At 38.4% G+C, this 22,279-nt stretch overlaps 1 protein-coding gene across 5 annotated transcripts in view; it reads right to left on the minus strand.

Moving 5' to 3' along the window:
* TRPS1 (transcriptional repressor GATA binding 1) overlaps positions 1-22,279 on the minus strand; it is a 212,907-nt gene that overhangs the window by 9,899 nt on the left and 180,729 nt on the right. For all 5 annotated transcript variants that reach the window (XM_021385769.1, XM_021385768.1, XM_021385771.1 and 2 more), the window contains one exon: positions 1,429-1,551. In XM_021385769.1, the coding sequence (XP_021241444.1) occupies positions 1,429-1,551 (123 nt within the window). The remainder of the gene's footprint in view (positions 1-1,428; positions 1,552-22,279) is intronic.

The following is a 22,279-nucleotide window of genomic DNA, read 5'->3' on the forward strand; positions in this document are numbered from 1 at the left end:
CTGTCCATAGAAAGTCTAAAAATAAATGGAATCAAATGTCAGATTAATGTTCCAAAGCCAAATTGCCCTTTTTAAATCTTCGTAATCAACGTATCTTAAATCAGACAATGTATTTAGAACTATGAAAGTTCTCCAGGAAGACAATACTTTCAGCAAGACCTGACCAAGATGCTGGCCAGAAATCATGGATTAGTCCATTTTCTCTCAATGAATTGTCGTCTGACTGGTTGGGATGTTCTGAAGCTAAAATCAGTTACTGATTTCAGAACAACAGGACACTGAAAACAGAGCTATCGTTCAACATTGGTGATCATCTTGCTGCTTTTGAAAACTGGAATACTTTCTTTTCTATAACGTGGTCTTGAGTAAAGAGGATTGTTATATGGCCTGTGCATGAGACAAAGGATAAAATTCGTACAAATTTTGAAGCTTATGCCTGAAATTTATAGATACACAGGCACTTGAGTAATAATGCATTTGAAATAATTTCCTGTTTTATTGTTGTTCTTGCTATTTTTTTCATTTTGAAAATATAGTTTCTAAAAAATGTTTTAAGAAAATGCACTCTGAACCAAAACACAGGTTTCTGATTTTGGCTCAAAGTCTAGATTGTTATGCTGCCTTGGCAAACTCCCAAAGGCTGCCTCAGCTTCCCTTACCAAAAACCAGTACCACTTTCTAATTTCATAGCAGTGAATAATATTTAACCCAATATTAAACATAATATTGGGTCTTAATCTAAAAGATTCAGAGCATTTTGGCACAGATCCAAAGAAACACTTAAACATGGCTTTCCTGGACCTGGACCAAAGCATTCAGCATCTCTCAGGATCAAGCCAAGTGTCAATAAGATGAAAAGCAATACAGAAAGTCCATGATTGTTACTCATTCCACACCTGATCCAGAGGAATGATGAAAAATTATCTCAGAAAGTAATGAGTGCCATCATATGAGCAGTTCCTTGTTACTTCTGAACCCTGAAGTAAAGTACATGAACTCTAGAAAAAAAGAGAACTGAAAAAAAAACACCCAATTTCTATGAAATTTGGTGTGAAGAATAAAGGGGGGAGAGGAGTAAAAGCAAGCAAAAACCACAACAAGGGATATTTTTGATATTGAGAGAGCTTCATCACAACATATGGTATGCCTTTAAGTGGAATTCCCAGAAAAGAAATAATTTTCCCCTTATTTTGTATCAAAATAATTAAATGCATCATTGGTGATCTCAAACACATCTACCCACAGCATCCCAGCCTTCTGCATAATGAATCACATCTGATTCCAAAGTGACCATGCTGCAAATCCCCGTTAGGAAATTAACTGCAGACCAGGGAGTGGTACTAATCACACAGCCAGGCAAGACCACAGTTGCCCAGCTTAGCTGTATAACCCCTTTTTTTTCTGAACAAACCAGCAAGTTCTTCCTACCGAGTGAAGCTTCTGGTAGAGGCCACACGCATTGCATACATATCCACCATTTGCATTCTTTCGCCAGAGAGAGGTCTTTGTGGTCAGGCAATTGGCACAAAAAACACCCGAGCCTCTACGTCTCTGAAATAGGGAAGAAGAAAAAAAAAAAAAAACACAGAAAAAAAAAACAGGTCAGAGGTGAGTCACATGATCTGCGGAGTTAGGACAAATCAACACAGGAGTTTTGTCTCTAGACTGGCAACAATGACAGTATAAACCCACACTGCCCATAATGAGGTCAGGTTCAATTGTGCTTAATAGGCACCACTGATTTTCATTATAATTAACCCTGGAGTGATGGATGAGGTGTGTGAAACACCAAAGCCTTTTCAGAATAACAGCTTTAACTTTTTGAACTTCAGGTTTTGTGCATTTAATGATGGTTTCTAAACAGCAAATTCTGAAAAACCACTCTGGAGGCTGACAGAGAATGTTCTGTAAACTTCTCCTGTTTTGTTCACTGCATTTCACAACAGATTATTTCTTTTCCGTTTGCTTGATTTTAAAGTGAGATCGGTAACAGGGATCCCGAAACACCACCATGATAATTAGTTGCAGTTTGTATTTGCGTCATACTAATTCCTTTACTAGAGATTATACTTCATTAATTGAATACACGATATTCAGTTCCAGTCGTTCCCACTCACTTCAGAAAGCAGACTAAGAGCATAGACTTCCCTCAGCCCGCTAAGAACAAGGAGTAACCTCTGCCAAACAAATAAAAGTACAGTATGCTTAAGGAGACCTCTTTTGAGCTTTACCTGAAATCCAAGAAAACACTGTCTCATCAGCATACAGACATACTTATTTTATTCAGGCAAAGCAAGGCACAGTACAACTTTCCTAAATACCAATCGATTTTTAACCAGACTGAGCTATGCATTCATCAGCTTTCATAATGATCCAAGAATATTTAAAAGTAGACAAGTTTATGAGTATTGCTTGTTAAATTCTTTCTGCAGAGCAATGATTTTATTAAATCTCTCATTTAAATAAAAGTCAGGCTGTGTTTGTGGGCACAAACACTAATAAGCAGGAAATGGAATTCTTTTGCTGAAAAGGAAATCTGAATTTCAACTCTGTTCCCTTTTAGCAAAGGAAAAAAGTCAGTAAGAAACCTTCAGCACTGAAGATAAGAATGGTCAAGTATAGGGAAAAACAGTCTGGGTGAAAACTAATTTTATTATAAATTAAAAATTACTAACACTATAAGTCAAAATTTCAGGGTTTCATAAAATTTAAGTAATTTATTTAACTTTAGTCTATACTGTAGAAGACCAGTGTTCGTGCCAAAAAAATACAATGGTTATAATTGTACTCTGATACATTTCAAATGGAAAGCTTTCTGCAGACATAATTTTGGCTTCAAGACTGGAACACTTTCTTGGCATTGAAAGGGCATTTGATTCATCGGGTGTTTCACAATGTATCACTAAAAAGACCTGGTGAGCAGCCAGTTCCCTATAGGGTAATTTTTCCATCCAGATGCAAGTGCTATCAGAGGCCCTCGTCAGCTAAACTAATTATGATCTTGCATTTGCTGATGCCTGCTCACTCTAACATTCGACATCCTCCATTAATCATCAATACAAGGAAAATGAATGAAATGTAAAGAAACGAGGGCTGGTAAGCTGCGCAGCCATAAAAATCTGAAATGAGTGCAATAATTTAACAAGATTGGGGAAATGTTTTTAGTGAGCACAAAGTCAGGCTAACAATTGCCCTTTTAAACCAAGAACACAATTTCATTAGTACAGCAGGTTGTGCTACTTTAACGTGATACAATAAAATCTAGATTGTCGTCGAGATAATCTTTCTCTCACCCTCTTACATCATCTCCTACTTTGTCTCTTAAATCAGAAGCAGTAATGCACTACTATTTCTCAGTTTGAGTAGGGGGAGAACTGAATAGAAGCCGATATCCTTCAGCCAACATCTAACACTGAGTATTCGAGACAGCGTTCACTGGGAAGGTGCCTTCACCTCCCACTAAACTGCAGCTCCTTAATGCTTTTTGTGGTTGCATACCCCGGCAAATCTTCACCTGGCTGCTGAAATATTTTCCTTAAGAGTACAATGAAAGATTCACTAAACTAACCCCAATTTGGTCCATTTGAAAGGCGAGAAGTTTCCAAGCGGAAATGACTGTATATGGCCAGGATTCAGATACAACTGCGTAACTGTTCCTTTCTGTTCCTACTTTTTGTCTGCCGGCCGATGGTTTCTTGGTGTGGTATATTAAACAAGTAGAGTCTTAATCCGAGTAAGTCTTTCCACCCTTTCATTTCTGTTTGCATTACTGGAGTTTTGGAAATAGCCTCTACAAAGTCATGGAAGACTTTTAAAATACAAAGAGGGTAGTTTATGGTTTATGCTCTGTATTCACACGCACCTGAATGGTGTCGGAAGAAGTAACACGACTGAAATCCATACTAAACCATATGAACTAGTATATGTTTTAAAACACTGAGAAAAGTAATTCCTTTTTCACATTTGGTTTTTTAGAGAAAATGTTTCATTCATTTTAGAGAAACATCTAATGGGTATCAGTTGCAATGAAATAATGCTGACAAGAAGCTACAAATTATCTCACACCAAAATATCTATACAGACCAAAACCGAATATGCATGCTTATTTAGTACACACAAACTATTTCTGTTTAGAAGTCCAAAGCAGTTCAGATATACACACTTCCCTACATTTAACATAAATTTATCTTTCTTCACCTTCCTAGTCTCTTATTGTTATTTAAAGACTGTACAGGAAAATCAACAATCATTATTCCTCAGCCAAACTGTTCCAACTGTTACACATACTAATGAATTATAAATTAAATCACCTCTGGAAAAAAATAAATGCTGGTACTTTGGCGGGCTTTTTGTTTGTTTTTAAACAGCTTTTTATAATGGGGATGTGCTGCTTTAAAGTGGATTTCCTGAGTGAACAGGATTGGGGCAGAATCAGCACATATTCCAGAGAATTGACCTTCTTGTCAAAATATACGTGAGATGTGTTGATCATCCCTCCAAGAAAAAATGGAAGCTGTTTTTAAAAGCCCACAATGCCTCTATTTCTCTTCCCCTAAACCAAAAGAGTTTCTTAAAAAAAAATAATTGGCCTTTGCTTTTCATATACAGAGTTTTATAAAGGTTATTAGCAAACAGGAGTTATCTGAATAGTTATTTTTTGTCCTAGAAGTTAATTAGTGATGACAGTTCTACTTCATGAGTCTGTTTGGCTTTGCATATTCAGCTTTTATGTTAGTCAAGAACAACGGCCAATACTGCTAGTATTTTCGGATAGTCTCACAAAGTAGCAGACACTTGAGCTCCAATTCAGCAAAATCTGAACAACATCAGTAGACCACAGCCTCAGTAAAACCCAAACATATGCTCAAGTGCTATGCTATGAACAAACCCTGGCCACCATTTTAAAGAAATACGGAACCCTTTGCTCCTTTTCAAACATGAACAGACTTACCATAATTAAAGAATCTCTTAGGATCAGCCCAGAAAAGGTAAATCAATGTAACTAATCATGGGAAGGCTTGAGCCATAGTCTCCAATCAATGCCACTAGCACTAACCGGAGGTATCAATGAAATATATATCCATGTATCTTTGGAAGAATAAGACAGAAGTATGTACGTAACTAAAGTATGTATCTAAGTCAAGTTTTAATCATCTGAAGCCTTGTAACCACTACATTACAATCACAAATCCTGAAGGGGCCAGTGCAGTTTCTCCATTTCCATTCCAACCCCTGGGTTTGGGCATTTAACATCATGGTTGCCTCAAGTCACACTGGGCTGAAATTTGGCACAAGCTTTTCTCAGCCCAGATGTAACCTTACTTTTTTGTTGTTGTTGTTTTTGTGCTGAAAACTTTATTTAAATCAGTTCAGCTGTTTATAATTTGGAGATTTGCCAAAATTGGTGGTGGGGGGGGGGGGGTTAGTGAGAGTGGATAGGGGTATTTCAAGTTCTTCATATAACTTTCTAACAAATCCACAGCCATAGAGACTTTGCTCTGGGAGAAATAAACAAAGCATGTGCACATTTTAATATTAGCAGCAAAGCAACAAGTGGATTATTATTTTTATATAACTAAGCTAGGAAAGTTTATAATTATTCACTGAACATGCATTACAGATCTCTCTACTGTTTTCCCTCAGTAAGAACCATACTGAAAGCATGTAATTGCATAACAACTCTTGATATGCAAAGTATTTACTCACATTTTGTATGGTTTCATATCTTGACCGTTTCTAATTGAACAAATCTGAAACCTGGTATACACATTATCAGGTCTGAATGGGTAATTTTTTTTAACTCCTTAAATGATTTTTAGTAGTTTTACAACTTAATTTAAGCAAGAGAATTATTAGGGATTTTTGCTAGCCAATAAAACAACAGAGAATACTGTAAGAAGTTATTCATTCAGGTATATTGACAGTATCAAGCCCTTGTTTTTCATTAAAAAAACCAACATGATTTAGATTTTAAAAACGATGTCACATGGTTTATATAATTTCAAATTTTGTAGCCATGCAGAAGTGTCATTACTCTCCACAGTAACACACAAATACTTAAAAACATACTGCACTTTTAGATAGTATTTTAACAGAACTTCATTTAGAAAAATACATATTGTAAGTGCACAGCCAGAGACGCTGCTCAAAAATGGTGGCTTTTTAGAAAGCTACACAAAATGAGGGTGCCTGACAATCTTCTAGTGCCAAATACATCCTCTTCTCAAAATTTCTGCCAGAAGATACTTTTAGAAACTCGAATAGGCTCCACATGCATCAGCCAAGCATTTTTCTGACATCATTCTTCCTTGATTTTGGACACAACAAAACTTGTCTTTTTGCTGATTACTTTCACTTCCCTATTACAAAACGATGATACAGTGAAGCCTGGATGGATCTTCTGACCATCTCTGGCTTTCCTTCTGTGACAAAAATGGAGAACATTGTAATCACAGGTCCAGAATATATAGTGCAGGCATCATAAAATCACAGAATAGCTTGGGTTGCAAGAGGACTTAAAGACCATCTAGTTCCAGACTCTCACCATGCCCAGGGGGCTGGAACTAGTTCATCTTCCACTAGATGAGGCTTCCCAGGGCCCCATCCAACCTGGCCTTGAACACCTCCAGGGATGAGGCACCCACAACTCCTCTGGGCAGCCTGTGCCAGTGCCTCACTACTCTCTAAGTAAAGAATTTCCTCCTAATATCTAGTCTAAATCCTCCATCTTTTAGTTTAAAAAACATTCCCTCTTGTCCTACAAATGTTACCCAAGGATAAGCATATGCCTCATCTATTTCCACGGACGAGGCTGTGGCCTCACAGGCCTCACTGAGAGCACTGGCTCTACATGCACTCTGGCCACAAGGAGGTCAGAAGGGAAGCACCAGGAAGTCTGAACAGCCATGATTCGGCGTAAGCCAGGAGATCCTCCAAATTTGGGACCAGCTGTAAGCAGATGGCCTCCGAGCTGTAATTGCCAGACTGCTTCCACGAGGTTCAGAAAACAGGCGCTCGTGGTTTCATTGTGTTTGCACTGCTGTGACTATTTTGGAGTTTCTCGTTTCACACCCACTAGGTCTTTCCAGGTTTTGTCCGCTACTTGCCCTTATAAGAGGCAGTCGCAAGTTCTCTGAGTTTTGGAAAGGCTGAGATTAACTGAAGAACTGGGCAGTAATGCAGCATCTAGATGTTGGAGTAAGTGCTACTTTCTTCAGTTTAGAATGAGAAAATAAACTTTTAGCCTTCCTTCCTTTTGGCTGCAGAGGCATTCAGACCTTTCTGAATGTGTTTAATCAAAATGGCTTTCTCTCTTAACTATGAAAATAGCCACAACTATGTTCCTGTAAAGTTTCACATTTTAAAAGTTTAGTTGCTTTTGCTGTAACTTTAAATTAAAAATAAAGTCATTGGGTTTTCTTCCCTTCATAGCTTGGAAAGCTTTCAGGAATAGACGAGGCACAGCAACTTTTAAGCCTTGAAGTGTAAGTTGTCAGAAAAAGTGAAATGCATAAGGCAGATTGTTAAAGTGGATCTTGTTTTTTGAATCTCAGCGATGAGTTAAAAGATGCCTCCTGAAGTCAATTTAATATGCCAAATCCAAAGTCTTCATCTAAGAAATTTTCAAGAACAATCACATTAAAGAATTGTATTTGAAAGACACATAAGAAAGGGGTTAGGAAAGGCAAGGCAGAAAAAGCAAATGCCAAGAGAAAAGTTAAAATTACACACCTTCTTCACATAAAAAGTTTAATGCTGTATTGCAACAGCATCTTTTATGATATATGCTGCATCACAAAATTTTAATGACAGGAATCAGGGGTTTTTTAAAGTGAAGAAAACCTGTAAATTAAACATTACTACTAGCTCAGCCTTTCAGAATTCTAAACCCGATCCCTTAGGGAGAGTAAATATTTATTGTGCATGTAAACTGCAATTATTTTTTTTTTAATCAGCTGCAAAAATGCAGATGAGTGGTTTTTGTCCCAGCTTTCGTAGCATTCCCCTGTAGTTTGTAAAGCTGCCTCAGAGACAGTGGCATTTCACTACCAAAAAGAAAAAAACACCAAAAAAACACCCAACAATACAGACACTGAACTCCAATCTCTTTGATATACTAAGAATGCAGAATTCTGTAAAGTATTTGTTAAGGGTGTCATGATTGCTACCAAAGTGAAACAATGGCTAATCAAAATGAACAATTAAATTAAGAACTACATAGTTTTGCAAAGAGATCATAAAATCAGTTGCTATTGAATCTCTTCACCATTACTTCCTCTCTCAAGCTACAGAACACCCAACCTTTGCCTTTGAGCTGGAGGGTTAGACATCCACCTTCAGACAGAACTGAAGGTCCCTAGGCAGGGATTCACCACCATTTGAATCACATAAGTGATCACAACACACTTTCCAATGAAATGTCCTTGCAGTATTGATTTTCATTAATTCGACCACTTATCTGTACAAAGTATGCACTTTGCAGTGCATCTCCATGTTAATTCATACATGGATGAAGGGTAATTTCAGTTTCCTCCTCATGATCTGCAGTGGGAAAAATATGAAACAATAAATGCTTTTGTGCAGTTGGTGCTTGATTTTTAAGCATTATATGTGAAAATTGTATGTGAACACTTGCTGGTCCAAATGCATATACAGACCAAATAACCGGGCTTTGTAATGAACACTGAGAAATATTTTCTGGTGGAACTACATGTTGATCTGGTACTCAGAGAGTTAACTATTTACTTAATTATTCTATGCAAAGCATGACTTTTTGGAAAGCAGCTTCCTTCAACAGCCTTTTACTTAACATAACGTATTTCCGAGGCCTGATCCTGGAACTCACACAAGCTGATCATCTCTAAAACCCTTGCAGTGCCTTAAACACCAGTGACCGCAGTTTGACACGATCTCACTCCTGCTGCATTTTGCTACTGACTACCAGCACTACGACCCAGACCTCCACTGAGCCAAACCAAAAATAAATTTGTCAAGTTTTATTTGCCCTAATACTACACACACAAAAAAAGCAAACCGTCATTTTGCATTCCATTATCAATAATGATGACATTTTGCAATAACCAAAACCTATTCAAGAGGAATAGAAATTCTGTCTCCCACAGCTCACTGAGTCGATTACACAGGAAAGTACTGTAATGGGCTGTCCCCCGTCAAACAGCTCACGTACTCGACTTCCTTCTCAATTACCAACTTGTCTGCATTGCCATCTGTAAAAACGAACACATACCTTGTGCTGCCAGTTTCTGCTCTTGCACTTCCATTAGTGGAACTGGCTGCAGCTGCTCGAGAAGAAAGCCCCGATTGTCTTTGTTTTCCCAAAACGCAGCACCATTTTTCTCCCTTCCTTGTGCCTATCGACGCAAGGAATGCATTATCTCTGCTGAGGTGTGCTCACAAGTATTGAAACTACAGCCCACCTAATTTCTGTCCTGCTCTCTCTTTGAAATTTACACCTAACATGGCAAGAAGCTGCCAGCATCTTCACCAAAATTAAGACGTTAGTATCGCAACGGATTTTCATCAGCCTTTTTTAGGAACTGATGTAAAACTTGCTAAGTTTCTGGCTAAGCTTCCACCCACATTTTAAATCAAGCTGATCACTGGAGCAATTTTAGAGCAGAACTTACATGAAGCAACCAAAAATAAGACTAGCAGGAGAAGTCAAATTTAGGAATAATAGCATTCCTTACAAATAAAAAATATCCGAGGTAGATGGATTAGTGTGAGTAAGCTGGACAGAGGGAGCCTGGTTCAGGAACTGTGATCCTTGCCTGTAAACAACATAAACTTTCCTCCACTAGCACTTGCAGAAACAGACTCATGCAGCAGACTCTGAGTGGCTGCCTGAAAAACCAGCGCGCATTCCCACAGACCGCTGCTGCTTTCGGCACGGTGTGTGCTTCCCAAGGAGCCACGCCGCTGTTAGCGAACAAACCTACAAATGTCATTACAAGCCTCTTATATTTTTCTAAATTACAAACACTGCAACACATTCAAAATTAAGACTGCTCTTCTTCTGATCAGTAACTGCATAGAAACAGTATTCTCATAACAGCCCAAAGCACGCTGAAAGAGACATTGGGAAAACTGGAAACGCTTCTGACTGTTTCATTTCTTGGCACAAGGCAAAAATATCCAAGCCCCGCTGTCTCCAATAGGGAATCTAAATCAATAGTTAGACTTTGTTACAAACAGACTCACTTTCTGAGATAAAGAGCCAGTTGTGAAGGTGCCTAAACATGGAATTAGGTGCTTAAGTTTAGGCACCGATACTGGAGGATTTATGTTTAAGAAGGCACCCCAAGTATCCCTGCTTTCATGAAGTAATCTCACTCATCAAACAAACAGATAAAAATGGAGCAAAGATATGTCCATATTTCCTCAAACACCCCCCGACTTTGACATGGTAGAAGAACCAGACAGCATTTGCAGATCTCAGCTAAGAGCCAATATGTAACTCTACATATGATAGTAATTGAGGGTCCCAATCCCGCAAGTGCTCTGCTGTACGAATGAGCACAAAGCTGCTGGAGTTCTCAGTTTCTGGCATCTGTTCCCACTTCCATAGAAATCAGATGGGCAAAATTAAGGTTTGAGGGGAAAAAAAATCACAGACATTTAAAAAACATTCCCTGACCTTATTAAAGTCCACGTGATCTCTATTTATATAGAAAATGGCTCAGAAAGCCAGCAGCTGAGAGGAGGAACTCTCATTTGTAGATTTTGGCTGAGAGCTGCCAAAATCAGCAGGGGAAAGGCTCCTCAGGGGTAAAAATTTCAAAAGCCATTAAGTGTCTTAGAAGCCTCAGTCCCACTGACTTTTGATCACCTACATCCTCCCAGATTTGCACCCCCAATCTGGAAATTACACTGGAAGAACAATTTCTATTTCCAAGTTACAAAATAAGGATCTAAAGTTTTAATAGAAGTCTTCAGGACTCGGAGAGGAAATGTCAATTAGGTGTCTATTTCTTGGTGAAAACCAGTGAGGCTCATTTACCTGTTACTCATACTTAAAAAAAAAAAAAAATCCCCTTAGGACCATTAATTTTAATTAAAGAAGAAATATAACAAGAAAATGTTTCACATGGGCAGCTATACCTTACACACTTCTTCAGGAACTGAAGTAACTATAATTTGAATCTCACACAGTTCCCTGGAGAAAACTGTTACTAGGGAGGGATACAAAGCTGATCCAAATGTCCACCTATTATTTTCAATAGGCTTATGACTGCTCTCTTACTGCAGATCTCGTTATGTGCTGTTGCTAGAATGGCTTCCATTCAGAAAAATCAGCATTTGCCAACCCATACCACACAATTACCATAGTTATTTCCTATTGTAAGCTTAGGGAGAAACTGTGGTATCCCAGATACCACGGTGTGGTAAATATTGAAAAGCAGTGGCCTTTTTATAATGGACATTTTCATTTAATCCAATCCGTTTCAAACACTCCCAGATAACAAGACAATAAGGCCGAGGCTGAGTCTAAGTGGTTGGTTCGAACACAATGATCTTATTCTCTCCTGTGATCCCACTTTTGGCAGAAATACTTGATGGCTTCCTTTTTGATGGCCTTAGAAAGCAAGAACGGATCAAAGCAGTGATCAACCCTACAGTATTATAGGGCGGCAACATGGTATTCTGGGAAAAGAAGAAAAAAGGTGGAAAAAACTCCAGAAAGTTTGCTTGCAGAGGAGTAACATTAATGCTTATCATTAATTTTTACATATTTCTATTTTTAAAAATTGACCCAACCAGAAGTGCCAGCAGCCTCCTGGGCTGCGTCCTTCCCCTCAGCTGAGCTCTGGGTCCAGCACTGGGCTCTCCAGGGCAAGAGAGACAGGGACATCCTGGGGAGAGTCCAGTGAAGGGCCATAAATGTGACCACGTGACTATCAGTCCCTTCACAAGGAGGGGCTGAGAGAGTTGGGACTGATCAGCCTGGAGAAGAGAAGGCTCAGGGCGATCTGGGCAACCTGATCCAGGCTCCAGGCAAACTGATCTAGCTGTGGATGTCCCTGGTCATTGCAGGGGAGTTGAACAGATGACCTTTAAAGGCCCCTTCCAACTCCAAGGATTCTATGATTCTATGATCTCATCTACATGAACCAATCAATATCTGATGGAGAGAGTAAAGAGTGAGCCAGGCTCTTCCCACAGGTGCCCAGTGACAGGACAAGAAGCAAAGGCTCAAACTGAAATGTGGGAAATCCCATTTGGACACAACAAAAAAATCTTTCCTGCTGTGAGAGGTAGACCACAGAAGCAGGTTGCCCTGAATAAAGTCTTCAAATAAATAAATCCACTCTTCATTAAACCTCGGAGATGGTCAAAGCCCAGTGGGATGCAGGCCTGAGCACCCTGCTCTGAGCAGCAGGGTTGGACTAGGTGAGCTCCTTTCATCCTCAGAGATTCTGTGAAGCTAATGAACTACATGAAATTGAATTATACTGCGTAAACTGGTCCTTTTTTCAACCAACATTTTCTTCAGTGAGATGCTGCAGACTGCTTGTGACTCATCTGGTGTATTAATTTCTATCCACCATAGCCCTAATTCCTATTCATTTATCTTGAAAAATATTTAAAATTTCATGGCTATAAATGTATTAATTAAAATAGAACAGCATCCAGACTGAATGTTACAGATTTCAACCTGTAAAAGTATACCGCTACTAAAAATGAAGATACCTACTTTTAAATTCCACGGTAAATAATTTCAAAATGTTCAGGAGAAATGAAGTATCTAATGTAGGTTTTGCAAAAAATATTCTCTGTCCGCTCTTTCCTATTGAGATCATAACGACTACTTGTAAATGAGACTCAACATAGGGTGTTGTGTAGTTTCCCTTAAAAATACCATTAAGACAAGAATAGAACAACTGTTCTATATTTTGGAGACATTTCTCCTTAAATAGTGTTTACGTACTGCAAGCATCCCTTCCATAAACAAACCAGGTCTTTGGAACAAGTGAACACAATCTCTGAAGAATCTTTACCAGCTTCTATTTCTGGTATATGATGCACTGCAAATTTTAGGCCAACATGGGCATATGGTCTCCTAGTTTGATAGGAAACATTTCATGGAATTCAAGACAGAGCCACAGCCTAATGACTGAAGACCTTAAAATCTGTGATATAACACAAGGTTTGAAAGAAAAAAAAAAAAGGTAAAGAAAACAAGCGGTTCCTGCTAAAATGCTAGAAGCAGCAGTAGCATGCAAAAATATAAGACGAAAGTCATTTTAACTGGTCAGGAAAAAGGAATACTCTGAACCTCTTTCTAATCAAGCTTAACCTCATTAATTTAAATTTCTTAACCTGGCCTTAAACTCTACTTTTTTTTTTTTTTTAAGGATAATCACCTAGTAAGGAAATTGATTTCTTTTTAAAACGAATAATAAACTGTATTTATCTTAATAGCATTCATGCAAGATTTTCTGTCTTGGAGGATGTTGGCAACTCTGAAAGCTTGTATGCCCTCTGCACTTTTTGTACTCATTCACATCAGCACAGACTGAATGCTGTAACTGCACAGCATCCCTAGACAAATTTTTACCTTACCTTGAAAAAAGTGGTACTTGAATTGCTTAAGACACCAGCTTCAAAATCTGCATTGTCACAATCACTCCTTTCCACCTACGGATTTCATTTCTCCAAAGCAATTACTCTTATTGCAAGTGATGGGGTGAATTTACTGCTGGGGGCAGTCAGTATTGTAAGTGGCATGCACTTGCCAACAGTAGTATGAGAGCGAAACATAACTTAGCAGGGATTTCCATCCTAAGTTCTGCACTCTGAGGAAGAAATGCACCCACCCTGCCACATACTCAGTTTTATTAGTTCAGAGTGCGGCAGACAACTGGAAAATGGCATTCAAGAAATGAAGCAACAAGCTGGAATGAGAGGCACAGTGAAATCCATCCTGCAACTCCTCAGTTACCTTATTTTTCACAACCTTTGGAGGCCTCTTAAATGAAGCTAAATGCACAGCAACGCCTTGTAAAAAAAGCTGCCAGCTCCCCTTCACAAGTGGCATCAGCTCAGCTGCCCCACAGCTTTCCTTGTGGGCAGCCGTGGCCGCACCTATGCTGTAAATGGAAAGGCAAAGACCACAGGGTTGCCTGAAAGTGGTCACTGTGCTTGTGCAGGGCTAGGACAGGAACTCAAAGACAAGCTGTTTGGGTCTGTCCTACTGATCAATACATCAGATTCTGCTGTGTAAGAAGAAAAAAATAGGAAACAGTTTTCCTTTTACATTACTTCTACTGCTCGTATCACAATTAAACAGATTTTATCAAGGCTCCAGAGGCCCATGTACACAACTCTGAAATAAAAAGAAACCTCTACATTTAGACACACTGTATGAAATCATAGCTGCTACTGGTTAACAGGCTACACTCAAAGCCTTTTCTGCTTTACTGGCAGAAGAAAAACCTTGACATGCTTAAGAATTCACTTTTCAATTTAATTCAGGTTTTCCTTAACAGTGAATGTCAAATTGTTTTCCCTCTCTTCCTTTATCACCTAGTGGAATCTTTAGCAGTGAAAAGGAAAAAGACGAACACCAAAGAAGAGCACTTTATAATGACATGACTTTCTCTAGGAGAAAAAAAATATCTTCCATTTCATCATCTACTTTGCCAAAGTCTCTCTTTCAGGAACTGAAAAGAGAAGGGGGCTTTATTTCCTACAGATATTTTATGGGAAACATTTTTCGGTTCTGTGTCATGGACTAGGATTTCACACCTTAGTGGCGAGTCGTATGGAAATGGACATGGCTGTGGAAACTTCATGGCTGTGAAACCCTGATAGTAAAATCAGCAGGAAGATGAGGAAGGTGTGAGGAACACTGAATGACTAATGTGGTAACAAACTCTGGACCCATTGAGGAGATTTTGGGATGGCTGCCAATGCTACCTGCCTATGACCAGAATCCTGGACCCTCTGAAGAAGACTTTAAATCCAGGCATGACACACAGGGAATACTGCTCTTTTGAATAATGCCAAAATATGTAAGTGGATGTGAAATGTATGTATTTTTATAAGAGATCTTTTCAAAACCAGGTCACATCTACCAATGAGTTATACCTCTGAGAAAAAAAATCCTATAAGATAAATAACAGACCTTGTTTCCTTTATTAATAGCAGGCTGAGTTAATGGGAGAAAAACTTTCAGAAGTTATTGCAGAGCAGTGCAAAGCTAAGCATCTTAGCTATGACATCCAACAAATCTGTGTTTTGCAGCTAACTATTCCTTTGCCAAATCAAAGAGCAAATGCTTACCCATTTCACACCCAATGCACCACAACTGCATGAAGCGCAAGGACAGAAAGAGATAGTAGAAATTAGTAAAAACCTACAGGACTGGTAATGATCTGATGCATACCTGTTTTAGACAACAAATGTCGAAAAACAGCTGCACAGAGCTTCTCTCTTGCTATTCTAAGGTTAGTTCTTGGCTGATTTTACTATGGAATTGCCATCAACCACCTCTGGAGGCCTGGCACATGTGTGGCACAGCTAGGGCAGACACAGGAAATGCACCTTTAAGATGGTCAGTGTACTTTCGTATTTCAGGATCAACAGCCCTAGCACTGCAGTACAGACAACATGCACAGCTGGGGCAGGGACTCCTACTACATTTCACTGATTAATGGCTTCAGAATGAAATACAAGTTTCCTACCGAATGTTGCAATCTCCCTAGAAATCTGGCCTTGTCTGCTACCTATTGCCTGGGTGTTTGGAGCATCGAAAGCTCAGCACTGCTCAAATCACTAGAGCCAGGTACCAGGCAGTCAGAAGCCACTGCACAGCTGGTGCAGGCTGTGCTGTAGCACCCAGCTGCAGTCACTAGAGGGTACTGCGAGGACACCGAAAGGGTCACGCTCCCATGGCAGGGGGCAAACGAAAAAACTGGGAAGCCCTACCAGTGGGAGCATCACTTGGCAACTGCAAATAGCTATTTTCATGTTAGATCTGCTTTAAAAACGCCGAATCTCCGTCTCCACTTTACGCGGGAAGTATTGGCACTCAGTGCAACACATGCTACCAATAAGCCAAGCAACTCATGCCTTTATGGTTCATTTTTAACACAGTGCAATCTGCGGCTCATGAGTCATACAACCCATTCTTACGCAAAAGGCCAAAGAGCTACAAAGAGAGGAGCAAGAATGGAATTCCTATGGTTTCAGCGTGGTTACTCACAGGAGGCGAGATGGGGATCCCCTTATTTACGAACAGCACCACATGAGGCTACAGGGATATTTAAGCAGTAAGGTAGCACAGAAAGGAGAGGAAGATTATCGGAACTTGATGCTAGGAGGCAACACTATGCTAATTACTGAAGAAATATCAAAATTAAGGCTACACTCCTCAATCATACCTTGAAGGAATCTTAGCCACTACTTCTCTGAGTTCATCCAATAAACACTGCAATTCTGTACAGAGTAAATAACTGCCAGTAAATCTACCGCACATTTTTCAATATTCTGCTGTTTTTAAAACACTTAACTCTTTTCATGCACAAATATCCCTTAATGTGTCATCATGAGTTTCTGTGCTTTGCATAGAGAGTAGCAAAAAGGGATGCTGGGTGACGCTTATGTTATGCTCTTAAATTCTACCACATTTCCATAATAATTCTGATCAACCAGCGCACTCCAGATGCCCATCTTTCTTTTTTCATTTCTTCCATCAGCCAACCAGCTAATGGGAAAATAGGAAGAAAATGTGTGTGCAGTGGATATCACAATGAGACACAGAAGTGGACAAATAATAGCATAGATGGGAATATCAAGCAAAAATGTTAACATTAACTAGGCTTACTTTTCACTCTATTTAGATACAAAAATTTTAAGTAAGAAGTTTCTGTATTTTAGACTCAGCCAATTTGGGCCACACTGAATGTTAAATAAACTATTATTTAATCAAATACAGGCATATTAGTCTCACTCCTGCTGACAACTTCAATTAGAATATTTTTGCTTCATTCAAAAAAAAGAGAAAAAAAAGCTCATGATCTTTAAACTACTATGGCTTCTGCACAACATCTGGTTACAATTTTTTATATATTCAACCATCAAACTTCTATCTTCACAAAATAGTTTACTCGAGATTTGTTTTAATTATCCTGCATTGCAAGCTTCATATGGCTTTGAAAAGGGGGTGAAAGGATCGCTCATGAAGCAGACAGATGCAAACTGAAAAGGACTGTGCACTGAAAGATGTTTTTGAAACAATTTTTAAAAAATGATAAAAACCTTTCTTTCATTGCCAGGAAACAAGTGCTACTTTAACTGTTTCATTACACAATACTTCTTAGCTTGTTCACTTTTGATTCTCATTTTTTCGTTGGATTCTAGAATTAAAGTAATCTTTACTAGCACTTTCATTGGAGCCATGCAAGTTTCAAATACGTCTTTTCTCTTTTTCTCGCCAATGTCACAGTGGGAACACTGTATTTCAAAAACTGCTAGTTTAAAACAGAAAACTTAGCGAAGAAAGCATCTGAATGTGATAAAGTAGAAATAAAAATGAATTTTATGGCCTTGCTCCTACAAAAAAAAAAAAAAAAAAAAAAAGTTGTGCTGAATTTTAAGTATGGGAGAGATCTAATTTATTTTCATAAGCCTATTCACCTGTGTAAAGTTAAGCACATCCATAAGCTTTTGTAAGATTGGACCTAAGACAAAAATTAAGAAAATGCCTGGGGTTCTGGTTTTATTAAATGTTAGAGGCTCAGTTAGCCAAAGGGACATAACTGCGGGTTTTTTAAATGGCTCTTTGGGTGCTATACCAAATCAATGAGTCATCAGGACAGATAGAAGGTGTTTGTCTTTACATGGTAGAATCGCTGCAAACTTTGGAGGATATGAAACTCCTTATTCATTAATTTGCATTACATATATGGGTTAATGGCAAAGCAATATGGAAAGTTATTGTTTATTTTATGAGGTAACTGCTTTGAAATCCAGCAAATGTAACTCTTTTTCCTGTTTTTCAGTCAGTAAGCACCCATCATTCTCAGATAGGATATTCACATAAACTTGAATTTTTTTTTTTCTGGGTCTTCCTTCTATTGGAAAAGCATATATCAGTCTACACAATGTTATTTTTAGGATTTTTTTTTCCTTAAGATGCTCCAATGAAGCCAGTAGAAGACATAGCTGGAAAAACACAGCTTATAACCAGGGTCTATCTATGCAGATGAGCTTCACCGGCCCCAGGTCTCAAACAGAAACAAACTTTTTTTATTTTTGTACTGGTACTGGAACAATATACACAGCTTCTTTTTGGCATTTGCAAATGAGGAAACTCCATTAATGTACTAAAGAGGGCCCGAAGAAACATCTTGACTTTGGTTCTGGGAGATATTCGGGGATTAAACCCACGACAGAGTCATGTCTATGTATCAGTGACCACCAGCCACCAATAGGTCAACACTCAAACACAAAAGCACTAAAATTTTTCAATCCATGGCCAAACATATCAAAATAAGTCCAACCCCTGGAGCCTACTAAATTAATCAGAAGGACCTCTGAGCTTTAGGCTGAGTCCTGCTTTCACTGGGGCTGTAAGAAATGCAGGAGTGGTTTCCCTCAGTTACAGTAACGTTTGACACTGCTTGCAACCAGAAAAAAGAAAATGTGCAAGAACGCAAAACTCTACCAACCGCTGATATAAAGCCACTGTTTTTCACAGACTTGGTTGGCACTGAGAATGATGATGGAGAGACAGCTTCACTTTACCTGAAACAGTCTTTCATTCTCATTTTCAAAATCAAGTGGCTGCACAGAAGTAGCTGGGACACCAGAATGTGACTGTTCCCCTCCATTACAGCTACAATCTCAGCATATCAGCAAAAGGACTCACTGGGCTTGTGCAGATTAAGGAGAGGAAACATGAATTGCCACTGTCCTCAGTGACACAGCCTGTGAACAAAGGGCTTCAGTATTCCCTGCCATCTTTTATTTCAGGTATGAAGAGCACAAACGTGACTGAGAACAAAAGGAAGCAGCCGGTGAAGTGATCTTTTGCATATGCACGCCCTCAACACACAATTCCAATCCACAATCGAAAGGTATGTTTTTAGCATGGTGGAAATTTAGACACATGATTTTGATTAATGTTAATGCAAGTCGTGTGGCCAAATCCCTGTACACTACTTTGGGAGTTTATTCCAAAATTGAAATATCATTAAGGTTGCAACATAAACTAAATAAGGCTAGGAAATGACACTTCATTAGTAACCTACTCATTATGAGTACGGTAGGTAACCTGTTGCAATGTTGTGGTACTATAATAAAGTTACTTAGGTGTTTATATACCACCACTGTCAAGTGGCTAGAAAAATAAGGTAAAGACATCCAGACACACTAAAAAATGGTTAGTTTCTACTACTACATACATAACTGCTTTTGAATATTCAGTTGCAGTATTGAAAGGGAAGACTTTTCCTCTTCCTAGAGATACTTGAAGACTGGTACATTTGTTCTTTTCATAAATTTATACCAATGAGCAGTCATGCATAACACAAGATAATAAAAAGGAAAAGAGGATCTGAAGGGACCAGGAATGCAGACTGAGTTTCTGTTTAGTCAAGCTGATAGGAAAATATAAACAACGAAAGTACAGGTTTTGGTTTTCCCTCTTTCATTAAGGTATACTCATGATCTTTGTATCTATGAATATTGAATGTGTAGTGAGGAACTCAACAGTGAAAAAGCGTATCCTGTGTGGGAGAAGGTCCTTTGTCCCCAAGGCATTGCTTTTGCTGATGACTGAAGGTGTACTTTTATGGTCATTTTCTTTGTTTTCATTCTGCAGAAAACTGCCAAGGCAGATTTTTTTATTTCTTGGGGTTGTGGGCTGCAGTTTTTCATCTTCTTCTACATCACGTAAAAGCCCATGGAAAGAGCAGCTCTCTAAACTCTTCCATGAAGGCAAGAGTAGCCTTTTTACTGAAGATCAGTAATATCTATTTAAGAAGCTAATGTCTGTGGACCATAATCTGCAAAAAACTATTTTTCCCATCTTTGTAGTGTTTAAGGAAGAGACTGTCCTTGCGTCTGTACAGGTATGAATGGAGAATGGAGGGGAAAAACAAAAGACACGAAGAGAGTGGCTGTAGTCAGGTGGGTGTTATTTTACAGAACAAGGAGGTCTTACAGGAACAAGCGGGAAACAGGTCTATCTGTCTTCCCATGCCACCGCTAAAAGCAAATGAAGTTGAACACCCAACCCAGAATTCAGTCCTTTATGTCAGATTCAGGATTTGCACTGGGATCTCAAGTATTTTGTGTTGGCCTTCTGGATGTGAGTTACCTTGTTGCTAGTAGTAAATTATATGAAAAGATTCAAAGCTCTTAAAGACTACAAAACAAAACCTGAGAAAAAAAAAAAGAACTGGCGCTCAAGGGAAAACTCTCTAGGCAATGAGATGATCTTTGTTACATATCTATTCTCTATTCTGCTTGCAGTATTTCTAGCAAGTTACATGGTACTAAGCTGAATTTGGCTAGCAGTATGTAATCTTATTTTATAAGCACACTTGGTAGACATATGAAATGTGTAAGTTCACTAAAATGATCAAAGTATGAAACAGATCCTTTTCTTTTAAAAAGTGACTGAGTGTGTCTTATAAAGCTAGGATTTTTTAACATTACATTACCTTTAAAAGTGGATTAGAGGAAAACTGTCTTTTTGACGTAGTACTGGAAGCAGGAGTGTGTAGAGAGCTCAGTTTGTCATTTTTTTCCCTTCTAACTTAAAGAAATGTGTGAAGTTCCTACGGCTCTTCAAAACGGCCAAGTAATTGAGCCTGGTTATGGTCTCATTAAAGTGCAAGTTTTATTTGTCACCGTCTTTCTTTGTGGATTATGTGCATTGATTCATCAAGACTTGTGACACCTGGTTTTCATTTGCTCTGTTTAGTGCTTCTTTTCTAATCAGTTTGTACGGGGTTGGTGTAAGAAGCAGTCTGAAAGTAAATGGTACTAGCCCTCTGAAAACGAGTCATTTTCAGCTTTTTTGTTAATACTGAACTAAATTACTTTTCCCTCTCTTTTCATGGTCTTTGCATGCTTTTCTTTTAAATATGTTTAATAACATACTTGCTGCAACTACTCAAAACACAAAAGGAACACACAAAACAATGTACACTTAACAGGGGAGATGTAGGTCTCTATGTATGTTCATTATTACAAAAAGTAATTGATTTTAATTCATGTAAATGTAAGTGACAAGGATAACACAGACAAGAATTTTTCTTGATGAACCGCAATATCCTTGTTAAGTTGTACAGTTTAATAATGAGATGTTCTCATTTAATTTTCCCTCTGCCTTCGTTCTTTTCTTCACTTTCTAAAATACGTATCATTTCAAATATTTCCATTCTATGTGTCACTGGCAAATGCCAAAAATAGAGAAAGAAAGATCTGATAAAGTATGACAAAAGTTTCACGGATAATTGCCTTCACATATCCAGTTCAGCTCTCATCTCTCCTAATTAGCCTCATTACCATACCTTAAGACAGACCAGCAGTCACTCAAACTCCCTGTTTTCTCTGTCAAAACTACTGCTGACAGGCAAATGGACAACACATGCACTAAGTCTGTTTTAGACTATTCTTTTACATGATTAGCCTCCAGCAGAAAACAAAACAATAAGTCCTCTATAAATGTATAATGAAAGTATACATACAGTGTGCGAACATTCGATAAATTATGGTTCTGTTCATAGCTCCACCATCACTTAAAATGATGACTATAAAAAAATCATTCTCATACACTATCATTCTTTAGGATAGCAAAGAGATCAAAAACAGCGCTGTATTTCACTATGACTGATACCCCCTTCAGAGCAGCCTCACCACAGTCACAGGGAAAAAATCACTTGAGTACGGTAACATCTGAATGTATCTGTGTAGTTCTGCTTTTAGCATACCCACATTATCTCAGGAAGCTTTTTGTTTTTACAAACTATGTTTAAATGAAAACGCATCATCCCATTGCTTGTATTCATTTAAAATTAGCTCATAAAAAGCATCCACAGAAACCTGCAATAGTTCACAGGGGCACTAGAAGTATTTCAATATTGAACTCTACTTGCTATCAAAACATTAAACAGAATAATAGGAAGCCACTGAAATGCCTCACAACGTCAATTTCTTTTCCATTGTTGTTCTAGTCACACATTACATTCCGTATAGACTTCAGATACATGGTACTTGTTTCACATTTTCTCTCAGACGATTA

This window comes from Numida meleagris, chromosome 2 (genome assembly GCF_002078875.1).
Source record: "Numida meleagris isolate 19003 breed g44 Domestic line chromosome 2, NumMel1.0, whole genome shotgun sequence".
Taxonomy (NCBI): Eukaryota; Metazoa; Chordata; class Aves; order Galliformes; family Numididae; genus Numida; species Numida meleagris.